Consider the following 19,482-nt stretch of genomic DNA (forward strand, 5'->3'; position numbering starts at 1 on the left):
TGTTCTGCATCCAAGATAAAACAACATTGCGCAAACTAAAATCTCGTAATGGTGTTGTGGACAAAGGATGCAAGTTCTAAACAGCAAATGCAGGAAGTACCCAGTGGGTCAGGCAGCCTCTGTGGCAAGAGAAATGGTTATATCGCAGATTGAAGACCCTCCCTCCCAATAGGAAAAGGTAAAACACGTTAGTTTTAAGTTGCAGAGAAGGTGTGGGAGGGGTGGATAAGAGGAAGGGAATATCTATGGTAGGAGGAGGTCAGACATGCTATGTGCAAGTTGTGGAAGTCATCTCATCAATAGGTTTGTGCAGAACATAGAAAAGAAATTAGCAGGCAAGGTCAGGGATAAGAGCAGTAAGATAGCGAGAGGGAATGCAGCTGGTAGAACTGCTGCCTAACGGCACCAGAAACCCAGGTTCGATCGTGACCTCGGGTGCTGCCTGTGTGGAGTTTGCACATTCTTCTTGTGACCGTGTGCGTTTCCTCTGGGGGTTCCGGTTTGCTCCCACATCCCAAAAGATTAATTGGCCTCTGTAAATTGCCCCCACTGTGTAGGGAGTGGATGCGAAAGTGAAATAACTTAAAACTAGTGTGAACGGATGATGAATGGTCAGCATGGACTCGGTGAGCCAACGGGCCTGTTTCTACACTGTATCCCCAAACTAAACTAAACCTTCTGAGAAACATAGAAGCTGTGAAATGCAGACATTTTTCGGCAGGTCAGGCTGTGATACCGGAGAGAGAAGAAAACTGAGCTAGTATCACAGATTGATGACGTAGCAAAAAAATGGCCAGTTCTGATGCACACAAGGAAAGCAAGTTGTTGAATTTCATGAGTCTGCAAAGTTGCAACGTGCCCTGATGGAAGATGATATGGCCGTCCTCAAACTTGCATTGGGCCTAGTTGTAACAGTGAAGGAGGTTGGTGAGATATAGATCAGAACGGGAATGAGTTGGAGAATTAACGTGGGAGGCACTGAGGCACTCCTGCAAGCAGAATGCTGACTCACCCAATCTGCAGCTAGTTTCTCCACTGTAAGGGAGACCACGCTGTGAACAGTGAATGCACTGCATTGGAAAAGGTGCAAGTGAATTAATGTTTAATTTGCAAGAACCTTTTGAGTCCCCAGTTGATGGGAAGAGAGCAGCTAAACGTGCAGGGGTTGCATCTCATGCGATTGCATGGGAGACTGCAACAAGAAGGGGATTGGGGCCAGAACAAAGAGTCACAAAGGGAACATATCCTGGAAGTTTCTCTCTGCATTAGCGTTTCCCCAACATTTTCCTTTTTTTGGCTTACTTCCCGACAATTAAGTAAATAAATTGTAGAATATTGCTTATTTCTTAAGGCATTTATTTCTCCTGTTCCAATGGGGCGGTGGTAGAGTTGTTGCATTACAGTGCCAGAGGCCCAGGTTTGATCATGACAACGGGTGCTGTCTGTACGGAGTTTGTACGTTCTCCCCTTGACCACATGGGTTTTCTCCGGGTGCACCGGTTTCCTCCCACACTCCAAATGCATACAGGTTTGTATGTTAATTAGCTTCAGTAAAAGATTGTAAGCTGCCCCTAGTGTGTAGGATAATGTTATTGTATGGGGATCGTTAGTTGAAGGAGATCGCTAGTTGGCGCTGAAAGCCTCGTTTCCACGCTGTGTCTCCAAACTAAACTAAAACTCCTGGTTCCAAAATGTATTCATTCATGCATTTCTGCACCAAACCACTTCAGCCGTTAATCCTTGTCGTTAATCCTGCGCCCTCCCACATCTGCATGGCATCTCATCTTTTCTCATTTGCAGTAATGACGGTGGCAGTACATGGATGGCAGAGGCTACTCACCATTTCCATGTACAGTGCTGTGAAGGATTCCTTACTATCAGGCACAATGTCAAACTCTAGAGATACGGATCCCTCCAAAATGGTGCCCAGACGTTTGAAGAGAATGCTGGGTGGCCTGAGAGCTGCGAGCCTGAGCATCAGCTCATTCATAGGAACAGCGGGAAATACCTGCAACATAACAGAGTCATAGAGTTGGGCAGCACACGAAGAGCTGACTTATGATGAAAGAATGAGTCGACTGGGTTTGTATTCAATGGAATTTAGAAGGATGAGAAGGGACGTTATCAAAACATGTAAAATTCTTAAAAGATTGGACAGGCTAGATGCAGGGAAAATGTTCCCCATGTTGGGGGAGTCCAGAACCAGGGGTCACAGTTTAAGAATAAGGGGTAGGCCATTTAGGACTGAGATGTGGAAAAACTTTTTCACCCAGAGAGTTATGAATCTGTGAAATTCTTTGCCACAGAAGCCAGTGGAGGCCAATTCGCTGGATGTTTTCAAGAGAGAATTAGATTTAGCTCTTCGGGCCAAAGGAATCAAGGGATATGGGGAAAAAGCAGGAGCGGGGTACTGATTGAGAATGATCAGCCATGATCATATTGAATGGCGGCGTTGACTCAAAGGGCCGAATGGCCTACTCCTGCACCTATTTTTCTATGTTCCTATGTTCCAGCTCAGACAGATTAAAGAGTGAAAGAGAATTTAATAGCAAATTAGAATTTGCCAATGGATTATTGTCTGCAAATTTGTGAGCAGATGATTTAGGGTTTTCTTTACGATTGTGTATTATGATAGAACTGATTGTACAGAGAGATGTCACAGATCCAAAGCTTACCATCCCCCTCCAGAATGTTTCCCTCAGTGAGGCTCACTCCTTATTACGTAACCAAGAAGACGTACCTGTTGTAAGAGGTTTAGCTCTCTTTTTACATCTCCATCTTCGAACACTTTCTGAAAGAGCAAGTAAAACATTTCAGTGTCTCATTTGATTCTCCTGCCTCGATCATCAGAGAGTCAGAGAGAGAGGGAGAGAGTCAAGAGTGTTTATTGTTACATGTCCCGAAACTGCACCAATTAATTCTTACTAGCAGCAGCAGCAGCACAATAGTGTGTTATACAGAACACAACAAACAAAAAAAGCTCAATAAATAAAAAAATATAGTCGTAAAACAAAACAAAGTCAAAAATCCCTAGTGTAACCCAGGCAGTTTGTAGTTTAGTTGGAGTCTATAGTGTTTAATAGTTTAGTTTAGTTTAAAGACACAGCACGGAAACAGGCCCTTCGGCCCACTGAGTCTGCACCATGTTAGTGATCCCCGCACACTAACACTATCCTACACACTCGAGGGACAATTTTCAATTTTACCAAGCCAATTAACCTACAAACCTGTACGTCTTTGGAATGTGGGAGGAAACCGGGGAAACCCCATGCAGGTCACGGGGTACAAATTCCATACAGACAGCACACTTAGTCAGGATCTAACCCGGATTTCTGCCGCTGTAAGGCAGCAACTGTACCGCTGCGCCACCGTGCCACATGCTGTTCCTGAACCTGGACATTACAGTTTACAGACCCCTAAACCTTCTTCCCAATGGCAGGAGTGAAATGGGTGTGTCGTCAGGATGGTGTGCAATCTAGATGATGTTGGCTGCATGGAGTTGGTGTTGGAGTTGGTGCCTCTAGATTCCTTCGATGGTGACGTTGCAGTAACAATGTCACAAGCTCCAACCGGCCCCACTCCCACCCATACACTCTCACCCAGCTGCTCACTCATTGCCTTCACACTGACAGGCAGCAATGTATTTTCCTGTGCCCGTCACCACAGGGAGCCCATGCTGTCTGCAGCCAGAGTCTTCAGCTTGGGTGAATGATCCCGACCCAGTTCTCTCCACAGATGCTGCCTGACCCACTGAGTTACTCCAGCACCTTGTGTCTCTCTTCGGAATAAACCGGCATCTGCTGTTCTTTGTTTCCACTCTTCAGGATGGACGCCCCGGCTGATTTCTAACACCCTCCCTCCACTGCCCTCTCCCTCCTCACCACCTCTATCATCCAGCTTTCTGTCACACACCTGGCAGTCCTAATACCGAGGCGATCTTCCTGCAATGGTGCATGGGATTATGGAATGCTCTAACCCATAACAAGCTGTTGTTGTTGTTGCCACCTTTGAAAAAGGATGATGGATCCAAGGTGAGATACAGAGCAATTATGGACCATCTGAATGTAGGGACGGGCTGGCAGATTGGGTGGGGAAAAACTGAAGACACAGAGTTCATCTCATGAGCTCACCCACATACAGATCAGATAGCACTTCACGGCACTGTCCAGATAGGTCTGCTCATGTCGAGGCCACTGGCATTCCGTGCTTTCAGAGAGAAATGTATTCAACTAGTGGCGGAGCGGTCGAGCTGCTGCTTCACAGCACCAGACCCCCAGGTTCGATCCTGACCTCGGGTGTTTGTCTATGTGGAGTTTGCAAGCTCTCCCTGTGACCACGTGGGTTTTCTCCGGTTTCCTCCCACATCCATTATAGAAACAAAGATGTACATCCCAAAGACAGATTAGGTTTGTAGGTTAATTGACTTCTGTAAATTGCCCCTAGGGTTTAGGAAGCAGATACGAACGTGGGGTAATATTCAACTTGTGTGGAAACAAGGAACAAAGACACAAAATGCTGGAGTAACTCAACAGGTCAGGCAGCATCTCTGGAAAAAAGTAATAGGTGACATCTTGGGTTGAGACCCTTCTTCAGACGATTGACATCTCGACCCGAAACATCGGCAATTCCTTTTCTCCAGAGATGCTGGCTGACCCGCTGAACATGGATAAGTGATGTTTTGAGTCAGGACCCTTCTTCAGACTAGTGTGAATGGGTGAGCAATGGTCAGCGTGGACTCAATGGGCCAAAGGGCCTGTTTCCATTTCAAGCAGTTCAATCAATGAATTTGCTCCAGTACTGATCTGACACGCACCAGCAAATTATCGTCCGCGAGCTTTAGAGTCAGACGACCCTCCAGATAGGCCGCAAACAGCAGAGAGTTGATCACAGGTTCCGAGACCCACAGGTTAAACATCCTGGTCTCCACTCGTTCAACTGGGATTGCGTTGGGCTTCTGGAAAACTGAAACGTTCTTGTAGAACACATTGCCCTGTGCAACACAACAAGGGGTTACTGTAACAAAGGAATCAACAAGGGGAGGAGAGAGACAACAAAGCACTTTGAACAGCAGGTACGAGTAATTGGAATCTGCATTTGTTATTGCAGCCTTCTTTGGAAGCCAAAGTGACTTCAGACGCATATGTATAGGAAGGAACTGCAGATGCATGTTTACACCCAAGGCTGGAGCACCTCAGCGGGTCAGGCAGCATCTCTGGAGAAATGGACCAGGTGACTTTTCAGGATGACCCTTCTTCTGACATACAAGATGTGTGATGGCGAGTGTCTTTGACGATATATCTGTATGTGCATGTCCGTGTGCAACAGTGTTCATCTCTGTGCGGGTCTGCAGAAGGGTCTCCACCCGAAACATCACCCATTCCTTCTCTCCAGAGATACTGCCTGTCCCGCTGAGTTACTCCAGCATTTTGTGTCTATCTGCACTGGTGATATCCCCACCCAGCAAACTGTAACGCTGACACCCATGTGATTACTGGTTGCCGCAGGGCAAGAATGCGTTCACTGCCTGACCCGGTCTCCATGCGCATGTGTGAGCTGCACATGTGGCTGCATTTATTGAAGGTCTTCCCCAAAGTACAATGGGGTTCCCTTTCTGTGAACTGTTCTCAACCGTGGCTGTTCGCTGGTTGGAAAAGTAGCTGCCCAGCAATATACTTAAATAAAAACACACACCAACCAAGGGCAACATGCGATTAAAGCACAGCGTACATGGACAGGAAAGGATGAGAGAGATATGGGCCAAACGCAGGCAAATGTTATTAGTCTAGATAGGCATCTTGGTCAGCATGGACAAATTGGGCTGAAGGGCCTGTTTCCGTGTTGTATAACTCTATGAATTAACTTTCTGAATAAAACGCTGTTAAAAATTAAATCTCGACTCAGAGTTTATCCACATTGGTTACAGATGGCATCATATGTACCGGCGATGTAATGCACAGTTACCTTATGTCGTGATTCCACGTATTCTGAGGTAATCGTGGGGTCACCGGTTAATTCTATACTTGTGGAAATCTCCCCGTCGCTTATGAATGCTCCTGTTTGAAAAGCAAAGTTGCTTGTTAATAAGAAGACCGTCTCCTCAAAGTTATTTCATAACAACATGAGAATTAGTACCTGTTCCTCAAGCCCGCTTGTCCATTCAATAAGTTCAATCTTAGGTCCACTCTACCTTCTGATCCCAACACCTAAATATTAACAGTCTTACTGGTTACTGGTTTACAATGAAGGAACAAAGTGCTGGAGTAACTCAGTGGGTCAGGCAACATATCTGGAGAACATGGATAGGTGATGCTTTGGGCCAAGACAATTCAGTAAGTTAGTTGGTTTAGTTTAGTTTAGAGATACAGAGCAGGTATAGGCCCTTTGGCCCACCGAGTCAGCACCAACCCCCATACACTAACACTATCCTACACACTAGGGACAACTTACATTTATACCAAGCCAACTAACCTACAAACCTGTACATCTTTGGAGTGTGGGAGGGAACCGGAGCACTCGGAGAAAACCCACGCAGGTCATGGGGAGAACGTACAAACTTTGTACAGACAGCACCCGTAGTCAGGATCAAACCTGGGTCTCTGGCGCTGTAAGGCAGTAGCTCTACTGCTATGCTACCATGCCGCCCAAGAACCAAGTAGTGATGGGCAATGTTACAGTAAATGCAAATGCAAGGAGTACCAAAAATAGGGGTAATAGACAACATATCAATTGCATATCATCATAAAAAATACTACAGTCCAAAGTAACTCTTACCAGCTTGCTCCAGAGTGAAGTCTGACAGTAGATTTGACATTTTATTAATTTCTGTGCAGATCTTAAAACAGATAAACAAAGTTTAGAAAAAGATGGTGCAAACTTCCTGTTGCTGATTGAACTTTCATTACCCAATCAATTCATATAAATTGTAAAGGCACAAATTATTTGGGTTTTACTTTGGGATGCGTGCATGAGGAGACTAGAGCAGGTACATGAATAATTAAAGAAAACCTGAGATGATTTGAGAAACTTAAATTTCTTCAGTCTGACAAAATGAGTCATTTCTTCAAGGACTAAAAGCTGTATCAGAGCTGGTGTACAACCTTTAAGTGAAAAAGAAATGTGTTGCACCTTATATAAAAATATACTCCAAATATTTGTATATCAATGTGCATGACCTACTTATAAATTAAAAACTGCAAGAAGAACAAGGTCTGTATTCCTACCAATGCAAATCTTGAACCCAAGCCAGATAAAGTGCAGATCCAGCACCAATTTTCCGGCACTATTAGCCCCAGAGCATTGCTGGATTATCCATTTTGCCGGACCAGTAGAGGTCACGGCCTCCGAGAGGAGTCCAACGGTACAGGAATGGTCTGCTTAGGCTGCCTTGGAACTGAGATACCAGCCCGCAAAGTCGGCCTCGGAAGTTGGCAAAGGGAATGGATCTGCTGGCTCCGGCCAGGCCAGAGTTCCAGAGACCCGACCACAGGGGGCAGATTGGACCCAGCGAATGGCCGCGGAGGTCTAGATGAGGTCGAGATCGGCCGACTCACCCAACCTAGGTGCCACCTTTTTCTGGGGAAGGATTTCAAGTGCTCTCTTCTTAATTTTATCCATATTAAATAAAGTGCCGGACCACCAGTTGCTGGAAAACCAATGGTGGACCAGTAACAGATTAATGGCAGGTTTCATGGCCAATTAAATGGCCATGGCCAGAATTTGGTGTCCAAAGATCAGAAGTCTAACAGGAGCACAATCTCAGGAGCGGACTGATGTACAGCAAAGCTCAATGTATATAATAAAACAGAAAATGGGCAGATCAAACAGGATCAATGGGGAATGAGAAAGACCCAGCGTTTCAGGTCAGGGATCCAGAACATTAGTATTGGGAGTCACCTTCGGGTCCTGCCTTCGAGCATTGTCATTAAAACCTGGTCATCCCAGAGTAATGGATGATGGCTGCACCAGGGATAATAATTTCTGGCGTTTGCCTAGAAGGGGCACTGCACCAGAAACCTCAACTTCCTTTGCCTGACTGGCGTGAAGTTGGGTCATACATAAACATAGCACAAAAAGTAAGGAAATTTGTGTTTGGTAGATTATTTCTTTGTTGTAACAATGCTTCTTGGCAATAAATCTTATACCGTTGGAAAGCCTGTTTATTTCCCTTTTAAATGGTGCCACATTTGTAAGGAACATGCATTTGTGGGATGAGCAGCAGAGCTGAGTATATGGGTTGCGCCCATGAAAAATTTGCCAAATCTTCTCTGCCAATGGCAAACAGCTTATTCTGCTGTTGCTATTGACTCTTGTTTTGAGCTTCTGGTACCCCCAGGTGCTGACAATCAGGTGCCTGATTGGCACATGTTTGGCAGCATCTGTGAGCATGGGCCCTGCTACAGTGGTCAGTAGGTGTCTGCTCCAAGAGTCGGCATGCCACGTTTGACTGATCTGGATAGGGCCCGTGCGATATGGCAACTTCAAGCTGGTGTTCCACAAAACCAAGTTGCGGCATTATTTGGAGTGAGCCCTAGTACCATCTCCAAAGTGAAGGCCAAGTTCCATATAACGGGGGATGTCAGAGACAGGCCGCGAAGTGGGCGTCCCAAGAAGACGACACCCGAAGAAGACCGTTTCCTCACCCTGTCAGCACTTAGGAACCGTAGGCTGTCTTCTACAGATTTGCAGTCAAGGTTTGCAGGATGATATGGCCGACAGCTCTCTGCCCAGACAATTCGGAACAGACTGCACGCAGCCGATCTCCGGTCTCATAGGGCTGCCAGGAGGCCTGCCATGATTGCCCTTCACCATCAGGCCCGTTTGCGCTGGTGTCGGCAACACGTGCACTGGAACCTGAACATGTGGAGGAACGTCATGTTCAGCGATGAGTCCAGATTCTGCCTACGGCAGTTGGATCATAGGGTCAAAGTGTGGAGAAGACGCGGAGAACGCTATGCTGATTGCTGCACCGATAGAGTAACATCTTTTGGTGGAGGCAGTGTGATGGTGTGGGGCGGCATATCCCTCACGGAAAAACGAGGCTTGTCATCATTGGAGGCTATCTCAATGCAGAGAGATATCGAGATGAGATTCTGCAACCAGTGGCAATCCCATATCTCCGACGTCTGGGACCGAACTCTATCCTCCAAGATGACAATGCTCGCCCCCACAGAGCAGGATTTCTCAGAGACTACCTCCAGAATTTGGGAGTGGAGGGGATGTAATGGCCTGCCAGCAGTCCTGACCTCAACCCCATTGAACACTTGTGGGATCAGCTTGGGCGTGCTGTTCGTGCCAGAGTGACCAACACAACCACATTAGCTGACTTGCGACAAATGCTGGTTGAAGAATGGGATGCCATCCCACAACAGTGTGTGACCAGGCTGGTGACCAGCATGAGGAGGAGGTGCCAGGCTGTTGTGGCTGTGTATGATTCTTCCACACGCTACTGAGGCTCCTGTTTATTAAATGAATAAATTGTTAAATTGCCAATATGTCTTGTTTCTTCAGACTTCAATCATCCAATCCACCAAACAACACCGAACAAGAGTCAATGGCAGAATAAGCTGTTTGACATTGGCAGAGAAGATTTGGCAGATTTTTCATGGGCGCAACCCACATACTCAGCTCTGCTGCTCATCCCACAAATGCATGTTCCTTACAAATGTGGCACCATTTAAAAGGGAAATAAACAGGCTTTCCAACGGTATACGATTTATTGCCAAGAAGCATTGTTACAACAAAGAAATAATCTACCAAACACAAATTTCCTTACTTTTTGTGCTATGTTTAGAAGAGTGAATGTCAGCCGGATGTGACTGATCGAGTTTCTGTAGCATGTGCTGGACATAGTGCAATTTACTCCAGGAGGAAAGAACAATTTCCATACATTCAGCACTGAAGAATAGAATCATCCTGATTTCCAACCAAGTCCCTCAGCTTCATGAACGCATGACTTATTGTGGATTTTGAAACCAACACTGAGGCATATAAAGGCCAACATAACCCTGACCTTCAATGTAGAATTTCTGAGAGTGTTATTTATAGAAAATGAAAAAATACACATTTACCTGTCCCTTAAGAATTTGTCTCAAAGTGAAAGAAACAAAGTCCGTCAATAGTTGCTTAATCCAGTTGACCCTGTGTGTAGAAAGTGTTAAGAACATAATGTGAAAATAATCTAATTGCTCAATTAGTTTCAATTTATAATATTGAAGAAAAGGCCATGATCGTTGATGGCAAAACGTCAAGGCAAGGTCAATAGAGGAAAACTGTATGAATATAACAGGGAATAACAGAGCCAGAAATACTTAGCAGGTCAGGCAGCATCTGTGGAGAGCAAAATGGAGTTAATATTTCAAATTAATCTTTCATCAGTGGTGGCTGGACTGAAATATTAAGTCTGTTTTTTTCCCCCTCTGATCTGCTGTAGTATATCTGGCATTTACTGTTGTTTTTATTTCAGGTTTCCAGTTTGTGTTTTTCTTTGCCTTCAGATCAAAGTTATTTGTTTTAATTAATTTTCAACATGTGCATGGCACTCTACTGGTTGGCATTTATTGTTTATTTCTGCTGTGTGCAAGGTACTTCAGTAAGCAATTAAAGTTAACTACAGGATTATTATTGTCACACCTATTGTTTTAGGTACAGTGTAAAGATTTGTTTTACATGCTATCCATAGAGATCAGATAATACTATACATAAATACAATCAGGTCAAACTTGTGTTTAAAGGTAGAGCAAAAGGAAAGATACTGAGTGTAGAATATAGTTCTCAGCATTGCAGCGCATTAGCTCCATAGACAATTTCGCAGTGGAGCAGACAAAATGTGTAGGAAAGAACTGCAGATGCTGGTTTAAATCGAAGGTAGACACAAAATGCTGGAGTAACTCAGTGGGTCCGAAGAAGAGTCTCGACCCAAAACGTCACCCCTTCCTTCTCTCCAGAGATGCTGCCTGACCCGCTGAGTTACTCCAGCATTTTGTGTCTAGCTCCATAGACAAAGTCCAATGTCCGCAATGAGATAGAGGTGAAATCTACAGTACCCTGGTTTATGGAAGGACCGTTCAGAAGCCAGATAACAGAGGGGTAGAAGCCAGTCCAGAGTCTGGTGGTGTGCCCTTTCAAGCTTCTGTACCTTATGCTGGAGCGGAGCAGGGAGAAGAAGGAATGGCTGGGTTGGGACGTCTTTGATTATGTTTGTTGCTTTTCCAAGGCAGCGTGAAGTGTAGATGGTTGGAAGTCTGGTCTGATGGACTGGGCTACATCTACAACTCTCTGCAATTTCTGGTTTTTTTTAACTTGAAGGCGTTTTCATTTCTAAACTGAATTCAATTCTCACACTGCAGTTGAGAGTTGAACAAACTGGCTGGATTACTGTTTCTACAGTACAAACACCCATTGCCATAAGCTTCCAAGACCTTCAGACGCAAGAAGGATCCAGATGAAACAATTACAAGCAGTTGCTAATGTATCAAAAAGCAGGTACTGTTGTTGTATGTCCATTTACATCTGAAATTGCCCAGAGATCAGGATGCAAACAAAAAGAAAGCAGATACGATTGGATTTAGAATACAGAGAAACAGGAAACGTCACAAGTGAGAACTCACCAGAACTGTGAATCCCTCAGCACCAAAGATGAACCACTCTGTCGAAATCGCCTATACTGAAGTGTAGTAGGAGCAGAACGTCTGCCATTTTAGTAAGCAAAACCTACCGTTCGCTATGCCTCTCGTAGTGTAATCAGTGTTTTGGGGGAACAGTATGTGTGATGATACCATAAAAGTGCAGAATATATCTAATTTATCAATTCATAGATTTTTGTTATTTAAAAAAATAAATGTTTCTGCAAGTTGCTGCCTACTAAAATGGCGCCATGACATACTACGGTTTTTAAGGTCTAGTGGTCTATCTTGCTCTGCTCTATTATCTTTGCTCAGCACCCCCTCAATTAGATGCCATCACTTAATGAAGCAACCCCTACTTTCAGCCTGAACTTTCCTCCCTCCATCAAATGTTACCCAGCCCAGCGCTAGGGCATATTCTTCCAGTCTTCAAAACTGGATGAGGTGGGAGCAAGCAGTAACTTGTAATAACCAACCAAGAATACGTGTAAAATGTTGGGTTATATATGTGTCTGCATATTTTCACCTCATAACATTAAGGATGCACTTCTGTGTTTTTTCCCCCAAAAAGATGGAAATCTTCATTCCTGGCTCTGCCTGCAGGATGTATGAACAGCAGCCAGTGATGTACATTAACACAGAATCGTGTTAACAGACCTTCAGTATCCCTGAAACCTTGGACAGCTGACACGTTCTATTCCCCTCTGAAATCTCAGATTCCAGACTTCCAGCCGTTGTCTATAACTAAAGCTGTCCTCCTTGACAATAAAATTTCAGGCAATTTGGGGCACGTTGGAACGTAAGCAGAATGTACTCCAGGCAGGTAACGCAGACTTCAATTCATTGATGACAGAAGTGAAATGAGGAGAAAATGTATTAACTGCAGTGCATTGCAACCTGCAGTGCACTGACTCAAAGGATGGAAGATGTTCTTTGACTTTATTTACAGAATTACAGACTGATATTTCACGTCTGTACCAATTTGTAAAAAGAATTGTGCTCAAAAATATCCGCAAGGATATTAAAAAGAAGGAGCAGCCAGATCACACTTTATATACTGGGCCGGAAGCATTCTGTGCTGTGCCATTCTGTGTCCTGAAGGCTTTAAAGAAAAAGCTGTAGGAAAATGAATTTCTGCCTTGCATTCAGTGTGGACATTATATTTAAAGTACATTTGAAATTGCAATAGTTCAGTTACATTTTTTGCTCCCATTAAAATTAAATGACAGACTCACAAACATCTTGGCTTCCATGTAATATCGCAACTGGGAGTATGTTACGTGATAATTAATTCATTTTTTTCCCACTACAAGATATTTCTTGATTTATTCCAAAGCATTAGACCAATGCACTTTAAGTGAAATAGCTAAAAATGGGTTCATCGGGAAAATAAATCATTAAAAGTCTGGATTCCCATTTAGAGTAATGAAGCTGAAAAATCTAAATATATGCTTCTTGGATAATGAGCACAATTGGAAAAGTTTCTGGATCAGCACAATCAGCGACATCTCCAAATTTTGATCAGTAGGGATGTGGGCAGTTTTGAGGGCACATAAATTTTCAACCAACATTTAATTAAAAATTGCTGAAAACATGATCACTGGGCGTTACCTGGTGACAATCCAAATTCCGGTGATCTTTTACATTCTGTTAACTGATATCACCTATATTGCTCAGTGACACTTAACCAGGATAAGTAAACACTTGACTCCTTGATATCAAATCAATAGTGCTGTCATGAACTTGTCATTCATTCTCAAAGGCAAAGTGACCATTGCAATCATTTTGCTTGTGGCTAATACCATCATTCTACATTATATTCACTGCAATTAATGGTGAACCAATGTAAAGATTGGATAAAATATTCCAGGCCAGAAGAATTCTCAGTATTTTCCATGTTAGCATTAATGTCAGGGATTGTGTGAAGAAACTAAACAAAAATCTCAGAACTTTTCATTCATATAAATTTGTTAACTTACTCGTTCCGTTTTTGCAGCTGTATCTTTAGCTTGTCGAAGCTCAGTACGCAGTCCGAGACGGTCGTGGCTATTCGCCCGTTGTCACAAGCTGTGCAACAGAAGGAGAGCAGTCATGGTGACAGGAACCCAATGGGACACAGTGAATCATCTTATCAGCGGCACATCCAGTTTGTCCTGGTCCTTGGCATGACTTCAAGAAGCAAGACCTCCCAAAGCTGCTTTAAAATTTAATGCAAAAAGTATTTTCCAATAAAAAAATATCGGGCTGCATTTTGGCACAACTGGTCAGTTGGTCTTTATAATGGTGGAACCTTTTCAACAACTTTGGTCGTGAATCATACAGAACGGCGATGGAAAGATGGCAACTCTTGCGTACTGTGTCAGTGTAATGTATTATTCCTACATTCTTGTACTCAAGCATGACGTGCCTATGTGTAGTAAGATTTTTACTGAACTGTGTGAAAAATGAATTTAACTGAACCCAAGTACATACTTGTTTAGTTTAGAGATACAGCATGGAATCATGCCCTTTGTCCCATCGAGCCTGTACTGACCAACGATCACCCATACATTACTTCCATCCTGCACACTAGGGACAATTTACAGAATCCTAAAAACCTACAAACCTGCATGTCTTTGGAATGTGGGAGGAAACTGGAGCACCCGGAGAAAACCCACTGGGTCACAGGGAGACTGTACAGACAGCATTGTGACAGGATCGAACCTGGGTCTCTGGTGCTGTGATGCAGCAGTTCTACCGCTGCACCACTGAGCCTCCAGATGCGACAATGCTTACCATTGACCTGATGGTTAGTGGAGTAGGCAGGAGGGACACTGTTGACATTGGTGATTTACAGTAGTCAAAGTAAAGGGTATCTCACACAAGTGGTTGGGCAGAAGTCAATATTCAGGGGAGATGAGGGGAAGTAGACTAGACCCAGGATGGGTGCTTAGAGGATGAATACTGGGGCTGGAGGAAGCGGCCCTGTTCCTCAGAGCTGAAAGGCATTCCCATCCTCAGCCTCTGTTCATCTGCTGAGAAGACCATGGAAAGCTGGTCAACTATAGTTAATAACAAATTGGTGTTAGAATGAAGAAAGGGCCAATTTCCCTCTGGGGATGAATAACGTTCTATTGTATCGTTTTGTATTGTATCGTAATATTTAAATAAATCCTTCCTTCCTGGATTCTGGGGTATGATTCGTGTCTGTCCTTCATTCCACCCTCTGCTATAACTGAAAGAGAACAGGGTAGGCTGCTAGATTCAGATTTTTAACTTTTTAAACTTCCCACCAGACTGAAATCCACCACAATGCTTGCAGGTAAATAATCCAACATAACACAGATCATGCATGATGACAGTGGAGCAGCAGTAGACTTGCTGCCTTACGCCGCCAGAGATCCGGGTTCGATCCTGACTACGGGTACTGTCAGTACGGACTTTGTAGCGTGGGTTTTCTCCGGGTGTTCTGGTTTACTCCCACATTCTAAAGCCCTACAAATTTTCAAGTTAATTGGCTTCAGTAAAATTGTAAAATTGGCCCTAGTGTACAGGATAGTGCTAGTGTACAGGGTTGGCACGAAGTCGGTGGACCAAAGGGCCTGTATCTCTAAAGTGGCCAATCAAATCATTGTTGATTCTTGCTATTTAATACATCACCAGTATCCACTAAACAAACAGTGTCATGATAAGCCATCATATTCCACAATGGTGCCACACGTAAAGTCTTTACATTTCAGCTTCATGACCCTGCTCCCAGCAGAAAAATAGTTGCTGGCTCATTGCTTGACCAGTGAACAATCATGATCATAAAACAATGGAGCAGAATTAGGCCATTCGGCCCATGAGCTATTTTTCCCTCTCCACCCCATTCTCCTGCCTTCTCTCAGTAACCTTTGACGCTCATACTATTCAAGAACCTATCATATCAATCTCCAATTTAAAAAAGCCCAATGACATGGCCTCCACAGCGGTCTGGTGGCAATACTTTCCACTGATTCACTACTCTCAAGTTCTCCTCTCAAAAGGAAGGTCGGATGATTAAAAGGGATGTTATAACTGTGATTATTTTCAGGTTATTTTACATGAATCTGATCAGGCCCTCTTCACAGGCCTCCCACATCAACATCATAAACCTCTGTCGATTAATAACCCAAGCTCCAAATCATCCTGAGCTCCATCCTAACATTCCCATCTATATCCTACGCTCAGCGGAAGAGCTGCTGCATCACAGCACCAGAGACCCAGGTTCGATCCTGTCACAATGCTGTCTGTATGGTCTCCCTGCTCTGTTCTGGAATATGAGCAATTGTGAGCAATTTTGGGCACCATAACTGTGCAAGGATGTGCTGGCCCTGGAGAGGGTCCAGAGGACGTTTACAAAAATGATCCCTGGAATGAGTGGGTTAACTTATGATGAGCGTTTGACAGCACCGGGCCTGCACTCGCTGGGGTTTAGATGAGGGGGGACCTCATTGAAACATATCGAACAGTGAAAGGCTTGGATAGAGTGGATGTGGAGAGGATGTTTCCACTAGTGGGAGAGTTTAGGACTAGAGGACATAGCCTCAGAATTAAAGGATGTTCCTTTAGGAAGATGAGAAGGAATTTCTTTAGTCAGAGGGTGGTGAATCTGCGGTATTCTTTGCCACAGAAGGCTGTGGAGGTCAAGTCAGTGGATATTTTTAAAGCAGAGATAGATAGATTCTCGATTAGTACAGGTGTCAGGGGTTATGGGGAGAAGGCAGGAGAATGGGGTTAGAAGGAAGAGATATATCGGCCATGGTTGAATGGCGGAGTAGGCTTGATGGGCCGAAAGGCCTAATTTTGCTCCTATCACTTAAGACATATGACTTCATATGAAGCAAGTGCTCCACACTGCAAGATCATGAATATTAATTAAAACCAATAAATAAGAAACACACCCTGTAAAGAAAATAATCAGAATCAAATTTGTACATAGACCCTTGGAAAAGACATTTGTTTCACAAGTATAAGGAAGGAATTGGCATTTGGAAATAAATCATATAACAAAGTGAGTTTAGCCCAATTTCTTGAAGGATGTTAAACACCACACCTACCTAGAGTTAGAGCAAGATCAACATCAGTCTGGACCTCAATTTTAAAATCCAGTGAATGATTTATCTTTAACCTAAGGAAAGAAATAATTGAAGATGATTTGTTTAAACACACTATCCCTTAGAGTCACATCCATTACTCTGGTGAACTTAATGACCCCTGCACAAAGTGTGCACAAAATTTGCTCAAAGAAAGTTATACAGTCGCAGAAATAGGTCCATCAGCTCACCAAGTACACACTGATCATCGAGTATCCAGGATACAACGTCTCATCGTACCTGTAGTTTAGTTTTTAGATTAGAGATACAGCGCAAAAACAGGCCCTTCGGCCCACCGAGCCCGCACCGACCAGTCATCTCCATACACTAGCACTGCCCTACACACTAGGGACAATTTACCATTTGCACCGAAGCCAATTAACCTACAACCCTGTATGTCTTTGGAGCGTGGGAAGAAACTGGAGCACCGGAGAAAACCCATACAGTCACAGGGAGAACGTACAAACTCTGGACAGGCAGCACCCATAATCAGGATCGAACGCAGGACTCTGGTGCTGTAAATAAAGCAACTCTGCCATTGTGCCACCGTGCCGCCCAACTTCACCTCTGTACTTCACTGTACTGGTGCGTATGACAATAAATGCAAATATGGCTTAACTATAGTTGACTCGACTACTCCAACACAACATTTAGACACCCATTGGAATAGGGTGGATAGATCCAATCCATGTCTCTTCAAAAATGTATGATGTTTCCCTCCCTCCAATCTCAGAATCAATGAGCTTTATAAGACAAGATTCTTGTGGTCTAACTGTTACCACACGATTCTTGCATTATCTTTTCCTTCCAGGATTTCTAAATGTAAAACCAAGCTTACATGCTCAAATCCACAAAAATAAATACACACTCACTGATTAAAATACATACTAATGCTAAGCATTTAAAGACAGAGGTGGCAAAAATTGATCAAATTTATATCCGACAAGGTTCATTATAAATAAATATATCTTAAGTGGAAGTCTATATGCTGGCTCTCAATAATTTGGCAATGACCTTAATCCTAGAGCAAATAAAATTTGAGATATCCACTACTAAAATTGTCATGGCTGCAAATTGGGAAATTGCACTTGATAACAACACATGGCTTAATCATCACTAATAATATTGAAAAAAAAATAAAGGTACAGAAGCCCAAATCTGTTGCATGCTCATAGTTTCATCTAAGGATCTTACATCTGGGGGATCACTGAGGTGTTGACACTACAACATGGTTTAGTTAAGTTTAGAGATAGAGGGGAAACAGCCCTTCAGCCCACCAAGTCCATGCTGACCAGCGATCACCCAATACACTAGCACTGTAGGAGCCATTTTGCGTTTATTAGTTAATTTTTCACATTATTATATTACTTTGTACCCTGCTGTATTTTGGACACTAAGAGGTTAATGCTAATGCTTACGTCAGCGGAGTCAGAGAACGTCCAGCTTTGGCGTGTTCGGCAGTTCGAGCCAAGAAAGGGCTGATAGAAGTGCAGCCAAGAAGTAGCAGCCAATATGTAATCAGTTGAAGAACTTACTGACAAGAAGATCAGTAAGAAATTTCAGCCGAAGATAGATCTGACAGTTCGTATTAATTACACAGATTACGGTAGGATATAGATTTTTACCAAGCGAATCAATGACAAGTCAATGACAAGTGATATGTCGATATGTTATATTGCAACTTCAAATAAAACGACTAACTAATTTAAACGTCGTGGAGGTCTCTGTTACTGTGATTGCTTGCGTCAGAAACTTTTGTTCCACCTAATCTGTGTCAGCAGCAGCTTGGGAGCTAATTTGATAGACAAAAATCTGACCGTTATATCGTAAAAATCTACCCAAGCTGGAACAATTTATTGGAATTTACTCTGGGAAGTTCAGTCAAAGCCTGTCTTCGCAAGAGACGAAGGCTACGAGAGTTTACTGAGCTGGGAGAGATTTATTACCAAAATCTTTCAACCGCAGAATTGAACAAGCTATTCGCGGAAACTGGAGCGTTATATCTGTTTCTTAGAGTCATTTTAAGATAATTAGCTCTTGTATAGAGACTGAAGTTTGTGGCAATTGAAAGCTGAAGAAATCGTTGTCTGTGTTAAATTGGTTTATGCGAAAGCCTGTTTTGCAGCAAGTGATAGGAAAGCCTGGTTTTCATAACTGGTATGGGAGCTTGGAATGCAAGTCACACAGCAACGACCTTGGGAGTCCCTGGTTACCAGTCTTTTTTTAAATTCCTAAGGAGATAAAGGACACAGTTGTTTTTCTTCAAGAAGCTCAGAATGTCTGTAATTAAATCTGATGTTCAGTCATAGGTGGCGACAGTGGAACACGGCCTAAAGTGGGGAAAAAAGGGCAATCAAGCTTTCGACCGTGGGTCTTGTTTACCCTTGAAAAATATGACAAGATGAAAACCAAATGTAAGCAAACTACAAGTTAATGGAAAGCACCACGGAACTAATGAAATCAGCTGAAAAGGTACGAGAGGTATGACTCAACATGGTTCGATTTATCCACCCCAAGGATGAAATCGATGAGGAATATGAAGTGTTGAAACAATCACAATTACCTGCAGCAGAACTTGAAAAGCAGGGTAAATGGATGTACCAAATAAAGGTCGCTCTCAAAGATGAGAGGCTATGCCAAGTTGATCATAAGGCCGCACTCTCCAATGTCAAGGGCGCCTTATGCCTGGGTGGTGAAGACGCAGACGCCATCAGACCTGGAGATAGTGCTTCAAATATTTCAAACTCTAAATTGAGCAGCAAATC

General features: G+C 43.5%; 1 protein-coding gene across 2 annotated transcripts in view; it reads right to left on the reverse strand.

The window, feature by feature from the left end:
- cetp (cholesteryl ester transfer protein, plasma) overlaps nucleotides 1-19,482 on the reverse strand; it is a 45,500-nt gene that overhangs the window by 20,129 nt on the left and 5,889 nt on the right. For both annotated transcript variants that reach the window (XM_078400471.1, XM_078400470.1), the window contains exons 4-11: nucleotides 16,682-16,752; nucleotides 13,601-13,688; nucleotides 10,068-10,137; nucleotides 6,772-6,832; nucleotides 5,962-6,053; nucleotides 4,814-4,990; nucleotides 2,741-2,791; nucleotides 1,841-2,008 (exon numbers count right to left, since the gene is read on the reverse strand). In XM_078400471.1, the coding sequence (XP_078256597.1) occupies nucleotides 1,841-2,008; nucleotides 2,741-2,791; nucleotides 4,814-4,990; nucleotides 5,962-6,053; nucleotides 6,772-6,832; nucleotides 10,068-10,137; nucleotides 13,601-13,688; nucleotides 16,682-16,752 (778 nt within the window). The remainder of the gene's footprint in view (nucleotides 1-1,840; nucleotides 2,009-2,740; nucleotides 2,792-4,813; nucleotides 4,991-5,961; nucleotides 6,054-6,771; nucleotides 6,833-10,067; nucleotides 10,138-13,600; nucleotides 13,689-16,681; nucleotides 16,753-19,482) is intronic.

This window comes from Rhinoraja longicauda, chromosome 6, assembly GCF_053455715.1.
Source record: "Rhinoraja longicauda isolate Sanriku21f chromosome 6, sRhiLon1.1, whole genome shotgun sequence".
Taxonomy (NCBI): domain Eukaryota; kingdom Metazoa; phylum Chordata; class Chondrichthyes; order Rajiformes; family Arhynchobatidae; genus Rhinoraja; species Rhinoraja longicauda.